Below are 25983 nucleotides of genomic sequence, written 5' to 3'. Positions count from 1 at the left end.
AAGTCGGATGCTTTAACTGACTGGAAGCATGCCCTGAGGTGGCTAGGTGAAAGTTCTTTAGAAGCTTCTGTGTCTCCGTGAGGTGAGAAGCCAGGGCCTCAACTGGGAGCAGGAGCGGGGGAGGAGCTGGAGGTTGGAGGGGAGAAGATGTGGAGACTCGTGTAGGAAGCGGAGTGGGAGGGGGTGTGCGTGGACGAGGGACAGGGGGACGGCTGGGCAGCAGGAGGCCAGGTGAAGTCGGTGCTCCTGAACTGACAGCGAGACCTGGTCAGGGTGGCCGTGTGTCTTTCTCCAGCCACCTTCAGGTCCTGGGGACAGGGGAGGAGTTGGCGAAACTGGATTGAACATTTAAGTAAGAGAGTCAAGAGTATGTATGTGCAAAGCATGTTAAAATGGTAAATTTTATGTTATGTGTTTTATCATTTAAAAAAAAAAAGGATCATATGTAACAGTCTCATTGTGATGAGGGGTGCAGGTCAGAGAAATGGACCAGCGGTTCCAGTGGAGTCACGGGCTTTGGGCATCAGGGAGCTGGGCAGAGTGAGCTGGAAGGAGACAGGGCGGCAGTCAGAGTGAGCTGCTTCGGACTGATAAGGGGGTGAGGGGCCACTGGAGTGACCAGACCCGGGAGGTGACCCTGGAGCAGGTGGCTGAGGGAGGGTGGAGAATTTCCAGAGGAGAGGTGGCCACGGAGCGAGAGACCAGAGGTGTGGAAAGACCCCCCGTGAAGATCCCCAGAAAGCAGCAAGAACAGGACAGAGTCCGTGAGTGTCTCCGAGTGTCAGGGAGGGACAGCGAGCCAGGGGCTAGAGCCCTCGAGAAACGGGCACCAGACGTGGGGCAGATGCAGAGCCAGGGCTCTGGAAGCAGCTGCGAGGGGCAAGGAGGGTCCCTACCCACCCCGAGGCCAGTGGTAGGGGTGCTCTGGGAAAAATTCTGCCACCACAGTGGCAGTTTGGGGGGGGAGTGGGTCCTGGAGGGCTTCTGTTACAAGAAAGCAAAAGCGATGTTCACGGAAGCGGCCAAGTGTCTTGGAAAGTTTTATCTGTGACAGACCGCGCAGTGGAAGGGTTCAGGTCAGGAACTGGGAGAAGAGGGGCTACACAGAGCCTTATGCAGCTGAGGGTACCGGTGAGGGGAGTCTGGGGCCTTCTGTGGTGCCTGACATGGGCAGGGAGAACACATCATGGCAGGAAGGCAGGTGCGCTCAAGGCAGACCATGGGAGAGACAGAGTGTCGTGTGAGGAGGGGAGGGCATGGCTTTCTCAGCCCCCTCAGCCCCTGCACGGCCCACCCTTGACTCCTAATGGAGTTGAAGATACCTGGGAGACCAGGTCTGCGTGTGGCTTCCAGGCATGTTTTATCTACACAGTCCATGCACGGTGGCATTTGGCTTAATTTCCCTGAACAATTCTTTAAGGACATGAAGTTTTGTCTTGTTTTTGTTTTTGTTTTTGTTTATTCTACTCAGTTTTCTTCACTCAGGTGACATCCCAGACTGCAAAATGCAGCGGTTCTCAGGAATCCCTCTGACCACCTGGGCAGAGTAGTAGCTGAGGCCTCAGAAGCTCCTCTGGCAGGGGGGGGGGGAGGGGGGGGGCAGGGTAAGGGGCAGGACATTAAGCCACCAGGAGACTGTCCTGACACTGGTCATGAGGAAGCACTGAGTTCCAGAAGAGCGAGGAGAGGAGTCAGAGGTGCTGGGATGCGGCTCCTGTCTGCCAAGGAAGAGGAGGGCAGGAGCCTGGGAGCCATGGGGGTGTAAACAGGGCAGGAGTGATGGCTTCGGCCAGGCAGAGGGCACGGTGGGATGGGTGCGTTCCCAGGCCCTGGCTGGGATGGGCAGCTCAGGAGGGCGGCAGAGGCAGGAAAGGCTCGCCACTACCTGGAGTCTTAACAGCCTGTGAGTCCCAAGGACATGAATCCCTCGTTTTTGCCCCTGAATCTACTAGACAGGCCAGTGTTGGTCAGGAGGCAGCTGGCTGGGGAGTGAGGATGCACCTCCCTACCACCGCACCAGGCAGAGCTGGCCCCATGTGGCACCCCTAGGCTGCAGGGGACTTAGAGCACACCTCAGGATCCCGTATAGATACCTCCCCACCCTCCCCAAGATGGAGAGCAGGCCCGTGTGGCTCGTTTTTTTTGTTTGTTTTGTGTGTGTGTGTTTCATAGTGCTATAAGCTGTTGGGCATGGATGGCCCCAAGGGACCAATTTATGGCGGTCGGTGGTGAGGGGAGGGTGCAAAGCTGCCACAGATCCAAAATGTGCCTCCCCTCTGGGCTGGTGGGTGCTCAGGCCCCCGTGACCCATCTCTCCACCCCTCCTGTGGCCGGCAGTTTCAACATGCTGATGTTTGCAGTTATCGTGTGTGAGGTGTAGGTGGGGGTCAGAGAGGGGGCCGCAGAGCGCCCCATCAGACTGACGAAACCCCCCCGCGTAACAAGAGAGGAAGGACTCGATCGTGCCACTTATCTTTCTCGTACACCTGCTAACTGAGCAGGACCCTGGGGACCCGGGCAAGGCCTTGCCCTGCTCCCAGGAGGCTGACTGCACAGTGGTAAAGGCTCAGTGGCAGTGTGAGTGACAAGCACCAGGTCTCACCTCAGGTTAACGCCTTTGGTTAAATGGTGTGGGCCTATTTCTCTCTTGTTTCTGTCTCCCTCTCCTTCCCGCCTGGTCTGCCTTGGTTCCTGTCTCTCTTACAGAATCCTTGGATTTCAGGGCAGGAAGGCCCTAGGCATCATCTGCCTACACCCCTCCTTTTACTCCCGAGAAAGCTGAGGGGCAGGGAGGCAGAACAACTTGCCCAAGGTCACACAATTATCTTGGTGTCCTCGCTTATCTTTGGTTTTTTTGTGTTATGTTTTTTGCTTCTTTCTATCATATTTGTCTTTCTTGCGTGTGTTTGCAAAACTGACACGGAAAGGCAAAGTCACACAAAGAGACAGAGGGCCCCCTTGATAGTAGCAGGGGGTGTCCAGCCACAGAAACATTCTCGCACAAAGGGAGAGGCACCCAGCGCTGCTCTGGCCTGGGAAGAGTAGTGGGGGCAGCCTGGAGGAGGAGGATTGTGCCACGAGACATCCTGGGCCTGTCCGCCCCTGTCCGGTCTGCTGGCTGGGAGAAGTTCCTCACCAGAGGTGGGGGGTTAAGGTGCAGGCTCCCCTCCACCCGTCTCTGGGGACTGGGCCTGGCCCCAAGGTCTAGCAGGGGTTCCTTGGGGGCCCGGGATTGAGGCCAGGCAGGTAGGCTGGGTCAGAGCCGCCTCTGGGACCCCTGCATGTCCTGGGTTTAGTGACCAGAGGAGAAGGTGGGAGCTGGTTAGCAATGGGCCAGAACACGGAGATCAGAGGTCCTTAGCCTGAGAGCTCCAGGTGGGCACTTTCTGTCTGTCTGTCTGTCTGTCTGTGTCCCTCTCTCTCTCTCTCTCTCTCACACACACACACACACACACACACACACACAGGCTCACGCCCCAGTCAGTGAGGGTAATATTGCTGGGGGTATACAGAAAAGGGGGCAGCGGAAAGAGGTCTCTCCCTTCAGTCTGATTTCCTTTGTTCCTCCCTCGCCTTCCTCCCTCTCCCCTTCCCAGCTCCCCTCCTCTCCTCCTAGCCTCCTTCTTCCATCCTCCCTCCCCGGCCCCTCCTCCCCCTCCCCCCAGAGCCGGGTCCCCGTAACAGGACTTCCACTGAAGGCGGGGAGGGTGGGACCAGCGGGCTCCGGCCTCAGCCTCGCTGCCCATCTTCCCGCAGGGAAGGAGTTAAGTCTCTCCGCTGCATCCCTCCTCCCTCCTCCGCCTCCCCCGCCGCCACCGAGTCCTGCAGCCAGGCCCTGGGCTGACCTTCACCGGGAGGGAGGCCGCAGTGCGCATGCCCGGGCCGGCTCCCGTCCGGCTCCCGCCGCTGCCCGGGCCCGGGGCGGGCGAGGGCGAGGGCGGGCGGCCGCGGGCCGAGACGTGCCCCTCGCGCCCGGCCGCCCTCCGCTCCGGCGCGGTGGAGGGGGGCCGCCGAGCCCGTCCCGCCGGCCGCGGCGCATCTCTCCCTGAGCGGGGAGAGGCGCTTTGCCATTTGGTGCTGGTGGTGCTTCGGAGGGAAGGAGAGATGGGGGGACGGCAGGGGGGACTCCGGCTCCGCGCCGCAGGGCGGCCGCCCTCTGCCCGGACACGCGCACGGTCTGCCCGGAGCACGGCCTGGGCCGGTCGGGCCGGGGCTAGGGGCCCGGCTGGGCTGGGAGGAAGGCCCCCTGCCAGCTGGAATCGGGGCTCTCCCGGGGCCTCCACCTCCCCCGGGCCTGTGGCTGTGGCCGTGGCGCTGCTGAGCGCTCTTCTGGGGCTGAGCAGCTGGGGATCCTGGCCTTTGTGAGATGCGAGTCGGGGCTCCGGGCACCCACACCTGCGCCTCTGCTGTCTGGTCTGAAGGCTCCCTGCCCCGGGTCCGCACACCTAGGGTCGCCTCCGTAAAAGCAGTAGGCCAACGTGCCCGCTGGCCCGCGCCTGGTCAATCACATCTTGTGAGTGGGCTGGGAGGAGGTCAAGATGTGCCTGTGCGTGCAAATCCGTGTGGTTCCTTGTGCCTCCAGCGTTTGCACTCATGTGTGTGCCCGAGGGGCCTGTAAGCATTATGTATCTGCTGTCTGTGCTGGCATAAGGGTGTCTCCCAGCCAAGCGGCTGGGGGAGCCGGGGCTGGTGCTGGGGTGGCTCAGGAGGGAGTCATCTTTGGACTTGGGTGACACTCACCACTTCTTGGGTACCACCAGGGCCCTTGGTCTGACCACCTCCTGCAGTCTCCCCCACCACCAAGACCAGTCCCCTCCCCAATGCTGGACATTCCCGCTGTCCTTCATATCCCCCTCAAACTTAGCTGCCCGAGCTGGGGTGCCTGTCAGCCTCTTTGCTATCTTCTTGCCCCAGAAGGCCTCTCTGAGAGTTGAGAACTCTGAGCTTTACACAGAGCCTAAAGGTGACTGCCCCTGCCCCAGTCCCCCAGAACCTCTAAGGTCTGGGGTCTCACATGCCCGTGCGGGAAGCACCCACAGTGGGTGGGAGTGCCCATGGGGACTCACACCTTCAGGTAAGTGGCAGAGTGTGAGCTCCGTTCACTGGCCCACTGGGCTTCGGGTGGTTGCAAGAGTTAGCAGGCATTTGATGGTGAGCCCCTGTGTCCCGGCATGGGGGAAGGTAGCAGGACGTAAAGACCGGATCCTGATGTCAGGGGACCACATTTGGGAAGCCAAACCTACCGTCTCAGACGCTGGTCAGGCAAGTGCCAATTCACAGCATAGCATCGATGGCAATGGGCATTCAAAGAAGAGAAAGGTTGGTGCGCAGGAGTGGAACTAGGGAAGGCTTCCTGGAGGAGGTGGGGCCCATGCTCAGCTTTAAAGGATGAATGTGATCTGGACAGGCAGAGGAGCAGTAGAGGGATTCTGGGCAAAAGAACAGTGTGGGAGCAGAGGCTTAGAAATGGGAATGAGCGAGGGGTTTTGGACGTTAGTGGACAGACTGGTGAGTCTATGGGGGAAGCTGGGTAGAGATTTGGTAGGAAGGGGATATCTAGGTCCCTTGTTAGGCCAGCGGTAAAGGAAGGTTATCCTGGACCACTCTGGCCTTTCAGGAGATTGACAGTGGGCACCTGAGTGGACAGTGACAGGCAGGAGCACAACCAGGGTCCTAGGAAATCAGGCTGCACGCAAAAGGGCTCTCTGGGCAGAACACTCCCTTGGTTCTTCGTCTGACCTCTGAAGGCATTTTGAAGGGGTTGAGGATCCCCGAGTGTAATTCTGGGTCTTTAGGGTGTAACTTCAAATAAGTTGTCCAACAAATTCCCCCCCGCATTTCCCTACCCTCACCTGGCTTCTGGCAGTGCAGCCCCTAGAGGCACATAAACTTGACCCACTGTCGTCCCAAAGCCCTTGGGCTCTTTCTCCAGAAGGAGGAGAGAGGGGCGTGGCCTTTGGGGGCAAGGGTGGTGCTGTGGTTCCCAGCCTGGTGAGCTCAGGATTTGTCCCTCCTGTTTCCTGTCCCTCCTTCGCCCCAGGGACTGCCAGCTCCCTCCACACTGCCTCTTCTAGGGCTCCCTCAGAATCCCACACTCCCCGGGCTTTCTCTGGGGCCTGGAGGCTGGCCCTGCCATACCCAGTAGCCCCAGCGCCTCTGGGTCCCCTACCCCCACCTCATGCCCCATTCCAAAGCCACGAGGCCCACCTTGCCTCGATCTCTCTGCCCATCCACCCAAGCACCCACCCCAGCTCCTAGCCTCCCCTCTCATTCTCTCTTCCTGTTCTCATGAGTCCCATCCACCTCCCTTTTCCGAAATCCTTCCCCCATTGCCCTCGCTTTCTCACATAGAGACAAACAAAGACTCACATCCCCAGAAATAGACTCACACGGAGCTGGAAGGCACAGGCCATGTCCTGCCACACACGCACCCACAAGCGCGCACACGCACCAGAGGCTCCCGTGGAGGGAGGCACACAGAGAAGGCGTTTGTCTGTGCACGCACGTAAACAATCACACCCACAGCCACCGGGCCGTGCCCACACAAGGGTGCAGACACACACACACACAGCGGGCGAGACAAGGGCGCACACATCTGTGGACGCGAGGGGACACCGCCTCCCCGGGCACACCCACCACTGACGGCCTGGTGCAGGAGGAAGGCCTCCTCCGGGCTCCGGGCTCTCCCCCCCTCCACCCCCCACCCCCGGATTCCTTCCAGCGAATGTTTCCCTACTTGGCCTGCCAGGTCTCTGGGGAAAGGGCCTCAGAAATGCAGCAGGAGCCACTTGGGGGAAAGTTGGAACTGACTGTTCCCTGCCTGGCCGTGCCGGCGAATTCCCTAACCGAGAAACTATTTGTGGCGAGAGCCCGGGTGGCCGGCGAGCCCCCCGCCACCTCCCCTCGCGTCCCCTCCCCGCGCCGCCTCCCCGCGGGCCCTCGGGCGGCCTCGGGCTGCAGTGCCGCTGCCCAGCGCCCGCGAGCCGGGCTTGCCGGCGTGCCTCGCCGCTTATCTGCGCTGTTTGGACAGCGAGGGTTGGAAAGGCAGGCGTTTCTGTCCCCGCCGAGTCAACAGGCAGACCCCGGGCCGCCGGACTATTTCTGTCTTATCAGTGCAGGAATGCGGCAGCCGCGGCGGCGGCGGCGGCGGCGGCGGGCGGGCGGCGGCGGCGTGGGCCGTGGGCCGTCAGGGCAGCCCTGAAGGGGCCCCCTCCCCACTCCGCTCGAGTAGAAGTGTGAGAGAGCCCAGCAGGACTCAGAGGGGAGAGTTGGAGGAAAAAAAAAGGCAGAAAAGGGAAAGAAAGAGGAAGAGAGAGAGAGAGTGAGAGGAGCCGCTGAGCCCACCCCGATGGCCGCGGACGAAGTTGCCGGAGGGGCGCGCAAAGCCACGAAAAGCAAACTTTTTGAGTTTCTGGTCCATGGGGTGGTGAGTGGGGGAAAGTTAGCGGGGGAGGGTGAGCGAGCTGGCTCGGGCTGAATGGAGGGATGATCGGGAGGGGCCGGGAGGGGGCTCCCGCTCTCCCACCCCTCCGGCAGGGGCGCCGCGGCCCCGCGGCCCAGCCCCGGGACTGTGCCGGCGCCCTGGCACTCGAACACGTCGTCAGGCGGCGGGCCGGGGATGGGTGCCCGGGCGGGGACGGGAGGCGTTTGCATGGGTCCTTGTCAGGGGCTGGGGGTGGGACTTGGGGACTGTCCCCCCCCCCCCAAGTGGGGGGGGTCCCCTCCGTACCAGACGTGTTGTCTTCTGTTCTCTGCCTGGTGGGCCCAGGTGTTCCCCTGCCCTCCCCCCCGCGGTGGGGGTGGGGGACATGGCATCGGGTAGGCTGGGTTGTCTGCCCATCCGTTGGGACAGTGTCTCTCTGTGTCTCCGAGAGCAAGGAGCAGGTGACCCTGGAGGCACCGTGAGCGGGAAGCTCTCTAGCTCTCCTGGCAGGAGGGCTCTGGGGCTTTGCTGGTGGCCTCTGCTCACGGGGGTCAGAGAGAGACCCTCTCTAGGGACAGACCCCAAGTTAAGGGGTCTGAGGACCCCCTTGGCAGACTCAGCCACCAGAAGCTCATGTCCTTAATGCCTCAAAGGTGTGAAGGAAGGGCTGGAGTCAGGGATGTGAGGCCTAGAGACCAAAGGGGCGGGCCAGCACGGTCCTGCCACCAGCCGACTTGGAAGGCACACAGGGAACCTGAGGGAGCCCAGGGTGACCTGAGGGATGGGACCTCAGGCTGAGGCAGCAGGAGCCAGGTTGGGAGCCATGTGGAGGGCGGTGGAATGGGAGAGGCAGGGGCTGTAAGACTTGGGATGGCTACCGGGGTTGGGTTGGAGTTGGGTACAGAGGAGTCAGTCAGGTTGCCTATGGCCAGATTTGGTTGTGACCCGAAAGAAGGCACATTCTCGGTGAGGAGGGCCAGAGTCCCTAGGGTCTTGGCCCTTTGTTGGGTGGCCCTGGTAGCTAGTGCAGCCCTCTGGGGGCTCTGGAAGTTTCCCTCTCAGGGCCTCTTCAGCAGATCAGCAAGTATCGCTGGCCTTGAAGAATGGGAGAGCAGCTGATTGGGTGAAGGGGGTTTCGCTGGGGCTGCCTGTCCTCCAGTCCCAGAGATCCCTGGGGCAACTTCCCAGGGGGGCCTGTGTCTCTCAGCTGAGTGCCAGTCTAGTCTTGCTGCTTGGGGGAGTCCCTTTAAAAAAGGCCCATCCAGGAGAGAGAGGGGATATACATGTGGATTTTTTTATTTGGCCAACTTAGAGCTTCAGTTCTTGGGTGGCTGTGAGTCCCTCCTCTCCACTCCCTGTAGTTCATCTATGCTGGCGGGGCTGGGCCTAGGCTCCATTCTGGGCCACCCACTCTGGAGATGTGAGTGACAGGGTCAGGTGGGGTGGGGGAGGCAGACACATGGACAGGCAGTTTTCACTGTGGGAGAGACGGGCAGGGACAGCTGGCTGGCCGGGCGTTAGGGTTAGACACGGAGCAGGGCACGGCGCAGGGCAAGAGGGACAGAAGGGAGAGTTGGCAGTTAGAAGGAATTCACCCAGCTCGGGCCTAGGGCTCCTTCTTGTGCCTGGAGGCGGTGGGGGGGGGGGCATCTGCACTCCAGGGGACAAAGTGCGTGGCAAGTAAATGGTAACGGGCACAGGGGCCGCATCCCTAGTTCCCTCGTCTTCCTGCTCGCTTTGTCCCCATCACGCCCACCCGCCATTTGACAGCCCCTCTGGCCTTCCCCAATCCCTCTTCTGGAATCCGGACAAGTGGGATTTAAAAAGTCTGTAAAACACTTCACTTAATGAACTTGGATCTCATCTACATCCCATCTGAGGTGGCAGGGGAATACACCTGCCTCATCTTGCTCTCCGTGGCTTCCTTGGAGCCCTGACTCCTTCCTACCTCACTGGGGTAGGGGGAGAAGCAGAGGGGTTCTATAGGATGGAAACATCTCTGGTAACCCAGGCGGACAGGAAGGGGGAGATGGGTGTAAGAGGAAATGCCAGTGCCTTTGAGCTATCCAAGCCCTCTGGGCAGCCCACCTCCAGCCCAGCTGCCTCCTGTCCTCTCCTAGAATCCTGGCAGGGTGTGACCTCACTGCCTCCGGTGGCCTCCAGCCTTCACCTTGGGAGCAAATTATGGGGCGTGGGGGTGGGGGTGGGGGTGGCTAAGCCTTCCAAGCCCCTGGGTGTGGAGGCTTGGAACCAGCCAAAGGGGGTGTGGGTTGGGGCTGAGGGGCCAAAAGCAGGGGCCCAGAGAGAAGAGCTGGCTTCGATGGGGAGGGAGGGCGAGCGCGAGGCAGGACAGCCCAGGGGGTGGACGGAGAAGCAGAGTGGAAAGGGGGGCCAGAGGTCCCAGCAGGGAGCCGGGCCTCGAACCCAGACGAGGCTGCGGAGAGCGAGCCGCCCCGGCCCCCCGCGGGAAACGGCAGTTCAGCGCCGCCTTTGCCGGGAGGAGCTGCGTGACCTTGGCTAGGTCGCTTTTCTCCTTGAGCCACGGTTGCCTCATCCGTCAAGTGGGGATGGAAGGACCCCCCTCAGTCTGTCTTGCAGAGGAGCGCGTGGATGTGAACATCCGCTGAAAAGGTTGAGAGGCGCCATTAATATTCATTTTCGCGGCACCTTCCGCAAATCCGAGGCTGGCGATGCCCGGTGCCGTTGCCTGGCTTCAGTTAGCTTCCTGCAGCGAGACGCAAAGCCCCCTCCGCCGAGCCGCGCGGTGGCGGCGCCCCTGCCCCTCCCACCCCTCGCTCACGCTGGCGGCATCAGGGTCACCGGCCGGGGGGCTCGGGGTGGGAGAGACGCGGCTCACCGCGCCTGGAACCGGGGCCCTGGTCCGAGCGGCGGGCGCCCGTTTCTGCTTCACCTCCGTCCCCACCCCACCCCCAGCGCCCCGGGATGCCGTCTGGAGCCCGGATGCCCCACCAGGGGGCGCCCATGGGCCCCCCGGGCTCCCCGTACATGGGCAGCCCCGCCGTGCGACCCGGCCTGGCCCCCGCGGGCATGGAGCCCGCCCGCAAGCGAGCAGCGCCCCCGCCCGGCCAGAGCCAGGCCCAGAGCCAGGGCCAGCCGGTGCCCACCGCCCCCGCGCGGAGCCGCAGGTGAGTGGGGCCCAGCGCGGAGGGGGCGGGCCACGGGACCCCAGGGACGGGGTGGGTGAGGCGCGAGACTGGAAGGAGCGAGGAAGAACGGGCAGCGAGGGACGGGCCGTCCCCGGTGGGATGCCCTCTGGGGAGGTGGGCTGAGGGGGCACTGGTCTGGTTCCTTTGTGTGCCCACCGCAGGCGCGGAGGCCGCGGCCGTCGCGCCCTCCGCCGTGTCACCTGCTCGGTCCCTCTCTCCACCCCTCGTCCCCAGGTTCTGGGAGATGCTTCTGTCTCCGGGGTGGGGGTGGGGCTGGCGGCAGGACTGAGGGCTGAGCTTCAGGGACTGTGTTCCTCCAAGTGTGGCTGTCCAGGGCACCTTCCTCGGTCCCCTGGCTGGACTGTTTAAAAAGCCCCACTCCAGATATTCTGAATGCGACTCTCTGGCCAGGGGGGTGGAGCCTGGGGATTTGTCCTGTGGGTGGGTGGTCTTCCCCACAGTCCTGCTCTCAGGTGATCCTTAGGGCCTCAGAGGCTAAAGAGCTGCCCCGATCCGTCGTCTGGACCAGGTCTGCCTCTTCATCGCCAGGGGCCAGCCCATTTCCCCGTCTGAGCCAGCTGGTGTCACCCCAAAAGCCCCTGCTGGTGTCTGGCAAGAGAGATGCCCCTCTGGGTTTCACTATTTAACCAAACACACATGCTTCCCTTTGCACACCAGATGGAGTCCTATAAAAGGAGTAATACGGATCTTACCTCATTATTAAATATTTTTTACACATCAAGGAAAATTCACCATTTATAGGAATCCCATGATGAATTCTTTTGCAACGTGAATCATGCTCTTACACAGTACGCGCGTTCCTGGTTTGTCTTGTATGAACGGAGAATTTCACGTAGACCGTTTCTTCAAAACAAATCAGACCTTTTGTGAAAGGTGCTTACCTGGCCTTAGAAGAGGTTTTTGGACAGGAGGAGGCAGTGGTGAACACCACGCAAGGGCAGTACGGAGCCGTCCTCCGGGCTGAGTTCTAATCTCACCTCGCCAAGGATTTCCTGGGGTGCTCTTGGGAATCAGAAGCAGCTAGCGGGTCAGGAAGAGTCCGTGTCCCCGCTGCCACCCCAGGTTCAGCCCACAGTCGTGCCCCACAAGAGAGCACTCTCTCTCTCCGGATCCCTGTGGGGCTGTTTCTGGAGCCTGTTGGCAGGTGATCCAAGGGCATGAGCACTCCCTGCCCGTCAAGCCCCTTCCAAGCCCAGGGTGCCAGGGGTACAAGTCCCCCCCCCCCCAGCTCAGCCTTCACCTCCTGTTTCAGGGATGCGGTAGCGTGTCGGCGGTCCCCTCCCTCCGAGCTCAGGCCACCTTGGACTGTGCACCCCTGCTTCACAGAAAGGGAAAGTCCTCAGAATCCCTCCTCCCTCTCCTCTGTCCTCCCCCTCTGTAGCCTTTCTCAAACACTTTTGCAGCTCCCCCACCCCCACCCCTCCTAAGTCTAAATTTCTCTGGCCTGCGGGTGTGGTGGGGTGGAAAGGGGCTCCCAGGCTAGAGAAGGGACGGGACCGCGTCTGCTCCCCGCAAGAGGACTTAGCGCCATGCCAGACCCACTGCCGTCGCCCCTTGGGCGGGCGGACAAGCGGGCTGTGGGAACCCCAGCTAGGCGGGTGGAGATGTCGGGATAATTTAGCAGGTGGCCTCGTTACTCCCAGATCTGTCGCCATGGTAACCTGGTTTTTTCTTTAAAAAATGTACAGTGCCAAGAGGAGGAAGATGGCTGACAAAATCCTCCCTCAAAGGGTGAGTGCCTTTCACAGCAGCCCCCAGCCCACCCCCCGCCCTTTGCCGCTCTGCCTCCTCTCCCCCCACCGCCCCCCTCCCCACCCTGGGCTGCTTCCCCTCCCCCCTCAGGAGCAGAGCTGCAGCGGCCCAGTCACTTCCACTGTTTGTTTAAAAAGCTCATTAAGAAGTGGGGCTCCCTGGCCAGAGGGAGGGGGTGGGGCAGAGGGAAGGGGCGGAGCCATGGGGGAAGGGGGGGGCAGCGTCCTGGGCCCCGGGGGCGCAGTGGACTGAATTCCAGCGGGTCCGTGGACATAAAGGTGTGGGACAAAGAGGGCACAAGAGCTAGGGGACGAAAGGCTGGCAGAGGAGTGGAGGGAGCGGAAGCATCAGAAGTGAACCCAAGCCAAGCTAGGTGTGGGGGCTTATGGTTGAGACGCCAGGTGGAGTGACAAGGTGAGGCACCAGGGCAGAGGCAAGCAGCCACGTCCTCTGTCCCAAGGACCCCAGGGTCCTAGCCACTTTGCAGACACCCAAGGAAGGCCCAGAGGCCATGTGACAAGGGAAAGGATGAGGAGGTGAGGCCCTAGTGGCTGGGCTCCGTGGCCGCTCTGGCCTCCCCTAGTGAAGAAATGCAGGGACCTCTCTAGAGGGAGAAGCCGTTTTTTTATGCTTAGATGTCCAGGTCCTTTCTGCTGGATGTGCAGTCCCGGGGAGAAGTCCCCGTTTGCACTCTCAAAGTTCCGTGCCCTGAGCCTGGCCAGCTCTCCTCGACGCTCTTTGCTCTTCGTACCCTGGGACCGCGTGACAAGCACGGTCAGCCTCCAAGGTTGGCTGAGCCCCTCGCTCCTTCTCTTCCAGATCCGGGAGCTGGTCCCCGAGTCCCAGGCTTATATGGACCTCCTGGCATTTGAGAGGAAACTAGATCAAACCATCATGCGGAAGCGGGTGGACATCCAAGAGGCTCTGAAGAGGCCGATGAAGGTGTCTTGATTTGGGGGCAGGAAGAGGGCTTTAGGCCCTGTTGTAAGAACGGAGAGCGGGACTGCCCCGGGAGTGGGAACACGCGGCGTTTGCTCTGTACTACACTCTTTATTTCTACAGCAAAAGCGGAAGCTGCGTCTTTATATCTCCAATACGTTTAACCCTGCGAAGCCCGATGCTGAAGATTCCGATGGCAGCATCGCCTCCTGGGAGCTGCGGGTGGAGGGGAAGCTCCTGGATGACGTACGTCCTGGCCCAGGTCTCTCCAGGTGTCCTGGGGTGGGTATGGGGCCGAGCTGAGGACAGAACGAGCTGTGGGCACTATGGGTTAGGGAGTCAGCCCTGGCCAGGGGTGGGTGGCCTAAAGAGCCATTCTGGGGGCAGAGGCCTGCTTCTAACCATGCCGCCCTACCCGACCAGCCCCACCCGTTCCCAACGCATCCTGCCCCCACAGTCCCTGTCCTGCCCCCACGGTCCCTGTTCCTCTCCCACAGCCCAGCAAGCAGAAGCGGAAGTTCTCTTCCTTCTTCAAGAGTTTGGTCATTGAGCTGGACAAAGACCTTTATGGCCCTGACAACCACCTAGTTGAGGTAAGACCCAGACCTCTTTTGCCCTGGAACTGCCACCTTTCCACAGACAACGGTCTCACCGGCCGCACAGATGTGGGCCAGGGACCACCCTGGGACCCTGGCCCCCCCGCCCCAGATGGGCCTCAGAGGTGACCCAGCTCTCCCCCCTCTCCCCGCCTCCGCCCCGGGCAGTGGCACCGCACACCCACGACCCAGGAGACGGACGGCTTCCAGGTGAAGAGGCCGGGGGACCTGAGCGTACGATGCACGCTGCTTCTCATGCTGGACTACCAGGTCTCTGCCCCCACCCCTACCCCCCTGCCATGAGGCCCTCGGGCCCCCCATGCCCTTTGTCTTCGGAGTGTTCCCTGGGAGACCCCGTTCTCTTCCTTGCCTCACCTTCTCCAGAAACATCCTTCCTAGGGCCCAATCACCACGTCCCCGCCGGCCCCAGGCTGCCTGGCCTTGAGCTCTTTCCACTTCCTCTCTCTCATTTAATTTTCATGGCCATCTTTTCTCAGCCTCCCCAATTCAAACTGGATCCCCGCTTGGCCCGGCTGCTGGGGTTGCACACACAGAGCCGCTCCGCCATCGTGCAGGCCCTGTGGCAGTATGTGAAAACCAACAGGCTGCAGGACTCACATGACAAGGAATACATCAACGGGGACAAATATTTCCAGCAGGTACCCTCTCTCCTGACCGCAGGGGTGTGGGGAGCAGGCAGAGGCACCAGTAGGGGAAGTGCCTTTACTAAGGCAACGCTCGCACACACTTCTAGATTTAACCAAGCCAGGAACGTTAAGAGGCCAACAGTTTGGGGAATATGATAGTCTTGGCACTTGGAGTTAGGGGCCCTGGGCTCTAGTCCCGGATCCAGGCTCTACCAAAGTAGAGATTATTGTTAATACTACTTTTTGAATAAACACAGCAGATAAACTCGAGGAGCAAAGTAACAGTTGGTGTTTATTGAGCACTCGCCATGTGCCAGGCATGCTCGCGGGCACTTAACGTGGATCACATTTGGTCCTCACAGCCGCCCTGGCAGACAGGTACCATGACCATACCCGCTTTAGAGATGAAGACACCGAGGCCCCCGAATTTAGGGGACGGGCTCAAGGTTGCACTGTTAATGGGAAGAGGCAGGATTTGCACCACGGCCCCCGGCCCAGGGCCCATGCTTCCAACCACTGCACGGCCCCCACCCACCTCTGTGTCCGCACTCCACCCCCAGACACCTTAGTCCCGGCCCCAGGAGAGGAGTTAGACTGGCTCATAGCGTTGCCTTCCCAGAATGGAAGGCTCTAGGACTGTAGTTCTGCTCTTTTCAAGCAGACGAGAGTGGTGTCTCTCTCTCTCTCTCTCCCTCTCTCCTACTTCAGATTTTTGATTGCCCCCGGCTGAAGTTTTCTGAGATTCCCCAGCGCCTCACAGCTCTGCTGTTGCCCCCTGACCCAATTGTCATCAACCACGTCATCAGGTGAGGCCCCAGCTTGCTCCTCAGCCCAGGGAGTCATTGCCGTCCTGCCCTCCCTCTCCCCACCCCCACCCCCCACCAGTCTGCCCCTGGGGCCCCTGGCCTCTGTGGCAGCAGCACGGACACCAAGGCCTGGACTTCCCTGGCAGCGTGGACCCGTCGGACCAGAAGAAGACGGCGTGCTATGACATTGATGTGGAGGTGGAGGAGCCCCTGAAGGGACAGATGAGCAGCTTCCTTCTGTCCACGGCCAACCAGCAGGAGATCAGCGCTCTGGACAGTAAGGTGGGGCCCGAGCCCAGAGCTGGAGTGGGACATTAACCCGGAAATGACAAAATACAGACAACAGACGAGAGCATAGGCCCATGGAGAGATTGGGGGGGGGGGGGGCACGTGGCCCTCCCCTCGCTACTCGGAGCTCTGCCCATCCCCCATTCTCTGGGGCTGCAGAGGCGTCAGGGACCTGAGGGACTGTCCTTCAAAGGGACGCAGCAAATCCCCCCCCTTCCCGCCTCCCCCACATCCCCATGGCCAGGTGAAAGCGTCTGTCTTTCTACCTGCAGATCCATGAGACGATTGAGTCCATAAACCAGCTCAAGATCCAGAGGGACTTCATGCTAAGCTTCTCCAGAGACCCCAAAGGCTACATCCAAGACCTGCTCCGCTCCCAGAGCCGGGACCTCAAGGTGAAGGGGACTCAGGGAGCACTGGATGGAAGACAAGCATATTGGGAAGACAATAAATGTTGTCACACGCGGGCCGGAGGGGGTCCGGGCTCAGGGCTGACCCCGTCGCTTCCTCCCAGGTGATGACGGACGTGGCAGGCAACCCTGAGGAGGAGCGCCGGGCTGAGTTTTACCACCAGCCCTGGTCCCAGGAAGCCGTCAGCCGCTATTTCTACTGCAAGGTGTGGAGGGGCCCATGTCCCTCAGGCCTCCCCCTCTCACTGCAAGAGAAGTCCCGCTTCTCAGCCACTTCTACCAACCCCCTCACCACAGAGGAGCCCTCCCTGCTCCCAAAGGCTCTTCCAGGGTGGCTGGGTGGCTGGGACTGTCCTGTCACTCACCAGCAACAGCGTAACCTGCCAGTACTCTTATTTCTCTAAAGATCCAGCAGCGCCGGCAGGAGCTGGAGCAGTCGCTGGTCGTGCGCACCACCTAGGAGCCCCTGCGGAGGAGCACCAGGAGCACCACCGAGGGCCTCTGGGCCGGGCCTGCCCTGCCCCCGGGCTCTGCCATCGCCCCTCTGACGCCTTCCGGGTGAGGCAGGGGAATGATTAAAGCTCATGCATCTGAGAGCAGCCTCGTGTGTCATTGGCAACCGGGGAGGAAGGACAAGGGGGAAGGCGGCGGGTCCCTCTGGGAAGCCTCCCTACCCCCTCCCTCAGATTCTCCTCCTGACTCCATTTCCCCTAGACCTAAAAACAGTTTGGCAGAAGACACTTTTAATAACGTTTTCTTATTAAAAAAAAAAAAAAAATACAGCAACAAGCTCTCCATCTGTCCGTCCATCTTGCCTTGCCCTTCCCGGGGCTGCGGCAGAGAGGGGAACTCCACAGAGGGGCTGGGCCCGGGGCGCGCTAGGTGCTGTTGGCCTGCTCCTGCTCGAACAGAGCCATGGCGAGCTGGGCGCGGCCCCCCAGCCCCTCCAGGTTGCTGAGGCGGCAGCGGTGATAGAGCTCCTCGCTGAGCCGGGGGCTGCAGTCTCGCAGGGAGAACTTCTGCACCAGCCCTGGCTCCACGGCCCGGAAGAGGTGGAGCCCTGAGAACCGGAGGAAAACATCCATCACCTCCAGCCCCTCCAGGGCTTCCTCCTCTTCCTGGCCTGCCAGTTCCCCGGCCAGGCGGGCTCGGGCCGCCAGGTAGTCGGCGTTGTAGAAGCAACCCTCCGCGGAAGCCTGCCGGTCAAACCTGCCTCCTACGGGAGCCCCCCGGGAAGGGTCGGCACCGGGAGGGGACGGGGGGTCGGGGCCAGCCCCCGGGGGCCCCGCGGGAGATCTCTGTGGTGCCAGGGCAGGGTTGAACTCCTGGAAATGCACTGGGAAGAAGGCCTGCCAGCCGGAGATAGCATTCATGCGGCAGCGGTTGAGGACTTCGGGCCCCGGCCTGGTCCACACGGTGGTGAGGAAGAAAAGCGTGTCCACGGGGTGCTTCTTAGAGACCACGTCCATGAGCCGCACCTGGGAAGGGGCCTCCGCGCGCACGGCGAGCCAGGCCAGCCTTGTCCCGGGGTGCCGCCGCTCTAACTCAGCCGCCGCGGCCTTCACCCCGAGAAATGGGTCCGGGGCCCCCCGGCCACCGTCCCGAGGTCCGTAGACCAGCAACAGGGTGAGCAGCGCGTGCTCTCGCGGCTCCAGAACACTGGCTGCAAAGGCCTCGAGGAAAGCGAGGGCGGCAGCGGCTTCGGCCACCGGGAGTGGCAGCACCAGCTGCACGCGGGTGGCCTCGGTGACGTAGGGCATGGGCAGGATTTCCACCCGGCTCAGGGGCCGCAGCAGGCTGACCCTGCGGGCCAGGGCCCGCCGGTGCCCGCGCTGCGTCACGGCCTCCAGCAGCAGGTCCAGGGTGTACTCCATGCCCCGCGCCGGGTCGAAGCGCCGGTACCCGTTGAGCAGCCGCTGCTTCTGGAAGCGCAGGCGGGGCTGATAGCGCCGATTCAGCTGCTCCAGGGCCGTCTCCACGGCGTCACCCACGTCCGCCCTGCTCGCCCCCTGCAGCGGGCACTTGGGGGACCCATCTGCGCAGGAGAAGGTATGCTGCTCCGTGAAGTAGTCCCAGCCCAGCACCTCAAATCGAGAGTGTGGGGTGAAAGGGGCCGGGAGCCCAATGGGCCAGCTCAGCCCTGCCTCGCCCTCGGGGGTCAGCACGGTCAGGTTCTGGATCTGAGCCTAGGGTGGGAGGGATGCACAGTTAGTGCCCTCTAGGTCGTCAGAACCCAGCCAGGTTCCAGCGTCCTGGCTTTGGAGCTCTGTCCTGACTCTGTCAACACTTAGTGAGGTGCCCCCTTGGCTAACCGCTCAATTCCTCGTTCTTTCTGTCCTTGTCTGTGAAACGCAGAAAGCATAGGGATCATAACGCACCTTACACAGCTGCTGTGAGAAGGAAGCGGTGGGAAATGTGCTTTTGCAGAGATTAAAGCTCGCAGCCTTTCTCTCCAGGCCCAGAGTACGTCCTCTTCGTAATGGAACCTTGGCTTTCACCTGTATGCCACCTCTGACACCCCCCACTCCCCACAATCAACTGGAGGGTTCTTCCACATCTACCCTTGGGCTTCTGAAGGACAGTGCTAGAGATTTAGGGCTTCCTGGGCTTCCGCTCCTCCGGTGGAGAGGCACAACTGGAGAGAAGCTGAAGTGATCGTGTCTAAGTGCTATACCGAGCCCTGCTTCTCATAGTTCGCCTGCAAACACTTTTAACCACATCCAAGTCGAACCAGGGGCTTATCTCACAAGTGACCTGGGTCCCCGAGGGTCCCTTCTCCTTGGAGTTGTTTCACCCTTCCACCCCGCCAGCCTCCCCTCTCAGCTGCCTGCTCACTGTGACCCCGGACGCCTGAAGCCCCCCGACCTCCAGCCGTGGGCCCGGGCTCACCTGCAGTTGCTCTATTTCGCTGTACGCCCGCTCCAGCTCCAGAGCGCTGAAGCGTTTATGGAGCCTGTACATGAGGGTTCCCTCGGAGACAGGGTGCACTGCGAAGGCACTCAGGAAAGCCGAGCTCCCCTCCTTCTCAGGGTCCCTATTTTTGGCCAGCTCAAAGGAACGATACTGCTGCCCCTAAAGGGACCAATCAGACCAATCAGTGCCACACACGGAGGGCTGCCCGTCCCAACCACGCTTAACCGAACTCAGCATTCATGCTTTTTACTGCCGCCATCACGACGGAGAGCAGGAGCTCATTCCGGTGTTCCCTGAAACTTGGCCTTAGTCTTGCTACTGGATTCGGGAAAAAAGAATGTTAGGTAGGCAATTAAAGAAGGACCCCACTGCTTCCAGGAAACGAAAGGCATGAGCCAGCAAGGACTCCCACTACTCTGGTTTACTGTACTCCCTGTGACAGTGGCCATCTCTAGGACATTCCCAGATCGCTTACGACTGTGCATGTGTCAGAGGAGGGGGTGAAGGGCGGCGGGGGGGGGGGGGGTGATGGGAGGAGCTGGCGAGGAGGGGCACCTTTCTACCTTGCTCAGAGGGTCCCCGGCAAGATGCCACCTTTGACGGCCCCGGGGTTCTAGCCAGGGTCGGCGGCTAGGAAGGACAAAACCCCAACGTGCTGCTGGGAAGGAGCCAGCCGCAGCCACCCCGGAGACCAATCGCTCAGCCACTACCAACTGTCAGGGGCCAAGATTGACTCGAAAGGGCTGTCACCTGGTGCTGCGAGACACAGCCGATGCCTAGAGAGTCGATGAGGCAGCGGCCGAGCCACTCATCGGGACGGGCACTGAGAATGTCTCCTCGGCAGCCATCCAGATGTGGCCGCAATCGGAGCAGGAGACTCCGTGACAACAGGTAGCCAAAGCCCCCATGGCAGTACCGAGCCTGCTCGCCGGCGCCGATAAACTCCTCCGCTCGGCCCAAGTACAGGTCTTGGTTGATGCTGAGGTGGCCAGCAAGGGCTGCCAGGCGGGGGGCCTGGACATACGTGTCATCCTGCATGATGAAGAACCAGTCGTAGTCGGCCCCAAAGTGTGTGTGAAGGTGGCGCAGGGTCTCTGACATGAGCCAGGCCGGCCGTTCGTCCCCGTGAGATACCACCTGCATGCCCGCAGGAGTCCGGGCCCCCTGCTGCCCCGTGAAGTACAATAATCGAGGGAAGTGGTGGGCCACCGTGCGGTTGACGGCCACAGCCAGAGTGGACAGGGTGGCCCGGGAAGTCAGGACAGCCACCAGCAACCGCTCCCGAGAGCCCAGCTCCGTCTGGATGTACCGAGTCCTGCGGAGGGACCAGCATGCCAGGGGTCAACTCCTTATATCTTTAGGAGCCCAGTCTGCCCAGCATACACATCCCTCTAGTAATGAGTGGGTTGGGGTTGAGAAAAGAGGAGAGAGACACCTCCTCACTAACATTAATGAGCTACTACAATGAGCGTCCGCTGACACTGGAATTCATTTGGGGACGGGTCTAAGGATAGATTAGACGGTTAGACGTGATTCCTGCCCCGTTTAAAAAACATCCAACACTAACTTAACACCAATGAGTGAGACCTTCTTAGACCTGAGAAGGGAAAAATAGAAACAAATCATGATGGGTAATAAGGCAAACAATTGCTCTGGGAGCCTAACAGTGATTACCAGCGAAGGCAGAGACAAGGACTTAGAGCAGCGCTCAAGTGGGGTCTGGGGGCTACGTACACACATAGCTCTCACCTGAGCACCTTCTTGTAGGGCTTGTTGGGATCCCTGTAGTAAGGGACAATCCGGGGTTTGAAGTCTTCATCACTTTGGTCGAGTCCAGTTCTGGAGTCTGGATTATGTGGCACTCCTGGTTCCCCCACGGCCTCTACACAGGGATCTTCTCCCTCACCCTGGATCCAGGAAACCCGCAAGAGGCTCAGGCTGCACCCCAGAGACAGCCCGAGGATGAGGGGCAGCGCTGGTCGCAGCAGAGCCAACAGGGAACTCAGGCGCATGGTGGCAGGCCCTGCCACGTGCATGCCCCGGAGGGGACCGCCTCAAGGATCAATCAGTAGGTTGATGGGTGTCGGGCCAGTAGTAGGCGTATGGTTTTATCCAGGAAGCCTGGGGTCAATGAGGTCAACGACACAGCAAGGTTGCCAGGACTGCTGCCAGGCCCAGCATCCCCAGGAAGCATATGCCTGGGCTCCAGTCCTCAAGGTGCCGGATTTAACCCTTCGTCTAAATGGCAGTAAGTATTAGAGTCAATTTCACCCACTAATGTGCTTATGGTCTGTCTTCCATAATGACGAGGAAACAAAACTCAATCCTGCCAAATCTAACCCAGAAAGAAGGACTACATGCATCTGTAGACTGGATCTAAGTGGAGACAGCAGAAGCGAGTAAAGAAGGGGCTGGGGCCAAAGGCATGCTCCATCAAAATAACAGCCTCAACTCCAACAGCCTGTGTCGGTAGGCCTTTGTCAAAGGGCCCCTGGCTGGGGGCACGTTGCTCACTCAATGTACCAAAGAGGGTGCCGACTAGCTATTGAAGGCGAGCCCAAGGGAAGGGTTAAGGGCCTCTCCCTACCCTACTCCTGAGTGTTACGGAAACACACAGCTAGAGTAACCCCTCCTCCCAGTTGGGAGTGGTCAGGAGCCACTGCCATGGTGCACAGTTCTGCCCACCCAAGTGAGGTGGACAGATACGCTGAATCAGCACGGAGAGCCTCTCAGAGGAGCACAATGGCTGATGGAGCCATTTTGCAGGGCATCCTTCTCTGAATCCCAGCTGCTGAGAGGCTGGTGCTGCCCACCTTCCTCTGTGAAGAGACGACGAGCAAATGACGGTGACTCTGGCTGTGTAAGAGCAATTCGGTGTCTGGTTTTACCAGGGACCCAGGGCCCCAAGCCAAACCAAAGTGGGGAGATGAGAAGCTAGAGACAACACACGGCTCCTGCAAAAGCAAACGGAGGCTCGGCTGGCTTGGGAAGTGACCTCTGCCAAGGACCAGACCCCCTGCTCTATCTGCTTCTCAGCGATCAGAGACCAGCTCCAGCCCTGGAAAGAAGGCCCAAAGCGAGTTTTAGCTGTTAGTCTCCAAACAGAAATAAAACCGGCTGCGTCACGGAACTGTCGAGGAGGGGCTGGGGGACTCGGCTGGGTTTGTTCCGGCGGAGGCAATGCAGGTTCGCGGCTGGGACCGGAGGGCAAAGACCCCGTTACCAGGCCCGTCGGCGGGGCAAAGGCCCTGCCTGCGCCAGCGGATGAAGGAGAGCAGGCACACCCCGAGGCCCGCCGGGGGGGGAGGCGGCGGACCGGTAAAGGCGGCCCAGGTGTGGTCCACGCGGCCAGGACCGTCCTGGGGGGAGCAGGGACGAGGGCGCGGGAGTGGGACCTGCTCCTGTCCTCGGAAGCGGCGCCCCTGTGGCCCCCGCAGGGGGAAGGGCGGGGAAAGGGGAACAAACCCCAGTGCCCAACCGAGGCGCCGGCTCCGCCGCTGCAGCCGCTGCCACCTCACAGCCCGGCCCGCGCCTTCCTCTTCCGCTCGCCGTCAGTCCCGGTCTCTATGGTGACCGCATCCGGTCGCTCGCTCCGCCTCCGCCGTCTCGGTGGTCTCCCCGCCCCACTCCTCGCAGTGCGCAGCCGCGGTGCGGGTGACGTGTCCGCCCGGCCAGGCACCCGCCCCCAAGAGCGAGCGTGCGTTCCACGGACGCCGATACGAGTGGCCTGGAAGGTGCCCCACGTCTTCAACCTCCACTGTTACCTGCCTTGGGGGAAAAAATGCCCTCCTCCTCCTCCATGGGCGCGCCCCTGCCTCCTCCTCGACTTCTCCCCGTTATTACAGAAATGTTTGTTGTCTGCCTACTAAGTTGCAGGCCGTCGTTGTAAGTACGGAGTGAACCAGCGGTGGAGAGGTGGGCGTGGTCCCTGCCCTCAGGGAGCTGAGAGTTGAGCGAGACAAGGATGAAACACACACTGTCGTACCGAAAATAGGCGCTTCGGTAGAAATCTCAACCTGGCACAGGTACCATTGCAGAAAGTAGAGCCCAGTGGAAAAGCCTGACAAAAGGAATTAAATTAGACTGGGAGTTCGGGAACGCTGAGATCCAAAGAGTCAGTGTGTTACCCAGACAAAAAGTGGAGAGTTTTCTGGGCAAAGAGCAGAGCGCACAGGCGCTGAAAGACGAAAGCTAGTACCGTAGAGAAGAACTGGGGAGGCCAGCGCCAGGGGAGGCCGGAGGGCAGGCAAGGCCTTCAAAGGACCACCGCGGGTTCCCAGCCAGGATGGAACATTCCTAATAGGCAATTTGCAGGTGGACGGGGACAATCTTGTCATATGATTTGGCGGGGGGGGGGGGGGGGGGGGGTAGGGGGGGGTTGGGGAGCCAAGAATGCTGGGTATCCCAGGGGCACCTGGGTGGCTCAGTTGGTTGAGTCTCCGACTTGGGCTCAGGTCATGATCTCAGGGCTCGTGAGTTCGAGCCCCACATGGGGCTCTGTGCTGACAGCTCAGAGCTTGGAGTCTGCTTCGGATTCTGTGTCTTCCTCTCTCTCTGCCCCTCCCCTGCTCACTCTCTTTCTCAAAAATAAATAAAAACTTTAAAAATTAAAAAAAAAAAAGAGTGCTAGATATGCTGCACGTTGTAGGACAGTGTCATGCATGACTCATCTGCCCCACACAGCTTTCAAATGTCCTTCTAAAGATTCATGTAAGTGAAAAAAAAAAAAAAGTTATAATTAATCCTTGAGCCTGTGTTATATATATGGAAACAAAGTGATTTTGCAGGGTTGTAACGTGCTGAATTTTCAAGCAATGTAACTATCACGTAAATAGAAGCTAGTACTTTGTTTCATTCAGGAATTTACTAAGCAGTTACTATTTTGGAGGGGCGCCTGGGTGGTTCAGTTCCTTAAGCATCCGACTTCAGCTCAGGTCCTGAGCTCCAGGCTGGTCAGTTTGAGCTCCGTGTTGGGCTCTGTGCTGACAGCTCAGAGCCTGGAGCCTGCTTCCGATTCTGTGTCTCCCTCTCTCTGCCCCTCCCCCACCCACACTCTGTCTCTCTTTCAAAAATAAATAAAACATTAAAAAATGTTTTTAAAAAGTCACAGTTTTGGAGAACTATATCACAGTAACATCACTCATGGTGTTCTGTATGCATTTGTGCTGTCACACTCAAGGTGATCCTATGTACAGGTACAAATATATGACTATGTTTTCTAGCATACTGAAATAACAATTATTGGAAAGGATTTCCTTTTCTTTCTTCCGTTATGGTGAAGCACCTGGGCGGCTCAGTCAGTTTAGCGTCGGACTCTTGGTTTCGGCTCAGGTCATGATCTCTGTTTATGGGTTCGAACCCCTCATCGGGCTCTGTGCTGACAGTGAGCAGCCTGCTTGAGATGCTCTCTCCCCCTCTGTCTCTCTGTCCCTCCCACACACACTCTCTCTCTTTCCCTTCCTCTCAAATAAATAAAAACTTTTTTTAAAAAGTTTGCTATTAAAAGGCAACATTGGGGCTGGTAGAGTTAAGGACCACCATTCTAGGAAATACATAAAATAGGAGTTACCAGCATTTGTTATCCTTTACTGTTTTCAGTTTTCTCCTCAAGTAGTCTGCAATTTGATCTCCCCTGAACAACTGACACTTAATAGGTGGTAAGTGAATGATTTGTTAGAATAGACTCTGGGAAGCAGAGTAGGGATGCTCACCTTGAAGCTGGAAGATACAGATTCCAGACCAGTGTTGTCCAACAGAAATATAATGTGAACCATATATGTAGTTTTAAATTTTCTAGCAGTCACATTTTTTAAAACAAAAAGAAGTGACATTAATTTTAATAATATATATTATTAAATAGATCAAAATATTATTTCAACCTGTAATCAATATAACAAATTGAGATATTTTACTTTTTTTTTCACATGCAATCTTTCTTGTTTTATTTTTAATTCCAGTATAACTAACATTTATTGTTATATGAGTCTCAGGTGTGCAAAATAGTGATTTAACAATTGTATACATTACTCAGTACTCATTATAAGTGTACTCTTAATCTCCATCACCTATTTCACTCACCCCTGCACCCCTCTCCCCTCTGAATACCATCAGTTTGTTCTCTGTAGTTGAGTCTGTTTTTTGTTTGTCTCTTTTTTTTCTTTGATCATTTGTTTCTCAAATTCCACACGAGTGAAATCATGTGCTATGCTGTGTCTTTCTCTGACTTACTTGCTTCAGTTAACATTATATCCTCTAGCTCCATCCATGTTGTTGCAAATGGCAAGATTTCATTCTTTTTTAAAAATTTTTTTTAATGTTTATTTATTTTTGAGACAGAGACAGACAGAGCGTAAATAGGGGAGGGTCAGAGAGAGGGAGACACAGAATCGGAAGCAGCTCCAGGCTCCGAGCTGTCAGCACAGAGCCCGACGCGGGGCTCACACTCACGAACTGTGAGATCATGACCTGAGCCGAAGTCGGAGGCTCAACCGACTGAACCACCCAGGCGCCCCAAGATTTCATTCTTTTTATGGCTGAGTAATATTCCACTGTGTGTGTGTGTGTGTGTGTGTGTGTGTGTGTGTGTGTGTACATATCACATTTTCTTTACCCATCCATTTATCAATGGGTACTTGGCATTGCTTCCATAACTTGGCTATTGTAAATAATGTTGCAGTAAACATAGAGGTGCATGTATCTTTTCAAATTAGGGTTTTCATTTTCCTTAGGTAAATACCCAATAGTGGAATTATTAAATCATATGGTAATTCTATTTTTAATGTTTTGAGGAAACTCCATACTGTTTTCCAGAGTGGCTGCACCAGTTTGCATTGCCATCAACAGTGCATGAGGATCCCTTTTTCTCCACATCCTCACCAACATTTGTTGTTTTTTATCCTTTTGATTTTAGGCATTCTGACAAATGGGAGGTGATATCGCATTGTGGTTTTGATTTGAATTTCCCTGGTGATTAGCGATGTTAAGCATCTTTTCATGTGTCCGCTGGCCATTTTCTTTGCGA

General features: G+C 58.8%; 2 protein-coding genes across 7 annotated transcripts in view; one reads left to right on the top strand and one right to left on the bottom strand.

Moving 5' to 3' along the window:
- Positions 1–16643, top strand: part of SMARCD3 (SWI/SNF related, matrix associated, actin dependent regulator of chromatin, subfamily d, member 3) — a 30302-nt gene extending 13659 nt beyond the window's left edge. For 3 of the 5 annotated variants that reach the window (XM_047847059.1, XM_047847069.1, XM_047847079.1), the window contains exons 3-14: positions 10358–10569; positions 12300–12342; positions 13183–13305; positions 13426–13548; positions 13800–13895; positions 14067–14168; positions 14396–14557; positions 15254–15351; positions 15498–15633; positions 15912–16034; positions 16154–16255; positions 16456–16643. In XM_047847059.1, coding sequence (XP_047703015.1) covers positions 10358–10569; positions 12300–12342; positions 13183–13305; positions 13426–13548; positions 13800–13895; positions 14067–14168; positions 14396–14557; positions 15254–15351; positions 15498–15633; positions 15912–16034; positions 16154–16255; positions 16456–16509 — 1374 coding nt within the window. In that variant the 3' untranslated portion in view covers positions 16510–16643. Of the gene's footprint in view, positions 1–6739; positions 7427–9725; positions 10055–10357; positions 10570–12299; positions 12343–13182; positions 13306–13425; positions 13549–13799; positions 13896–14066; positions 14169–14395; positions 14558–15253; positions 15352–15497; positions 15634–15911; positions 16035–16153; positions 16256–16455 lie in introns of those variants that run through there. The other 2 variants (XM_047847050.1, XM_047847089.1) reach the window with 2 other exon arrangements.
- Positions 14820–22516, bottom strand: CHPF2 (chondroitin polymerizing factor 2). 2 transcript variants are annotated; one of them, XM_047847039.1, is made up of 6 exons: positions 20712–22516; positions 19713–20277; positions 18939–19121; positions 16415–18235; positions 15906–16055; positions 14820–15652 (listed from the first exon to the last, which is right to left on the bottom strand). In XM_047847039.1, the coding sequence occupies exons 1-4, from the start codon at positions 20996–20998 to the stop codon at positions 16928–16930; spliced, it is 2343 nt and encodes a 780-aa protein (XP_047702995.1). In that variant the 5' UTR covers positions 20999–22516; the 3' UTR covers positions 14820–15652; positions 15906–16055; positions 16415–16927. The 2 variants fall into 2 exon arrangements, with proteins under 2 accessions (XP_047702995.1, XP_047702988.1); XM_047847032.1 differs by having other exon boundaries at positions 15906–18235.
- Positions 22517–25983: the final 3467 nt, after the last annotated feature.

Source organism: Prionailurus viverrinus, chromosome A2, assembly GCF_022837055.1.
Source record: "Prionailurus viverrinus isolate Anna chromosome A2, UM_Priviv_1.0, whole genome shotgun sequence".
NCBI lineage: Eukaryota > Metazoa > Chordata > Mammalia > Carnivora > Felidae > Prionailurus > Prionailurus viverrinus.
The sequence above is the reverse complement of the archived record's forward strand: the minus strand, read 5'-3'. Positions and strand labels throughout refer to the sequence as shown.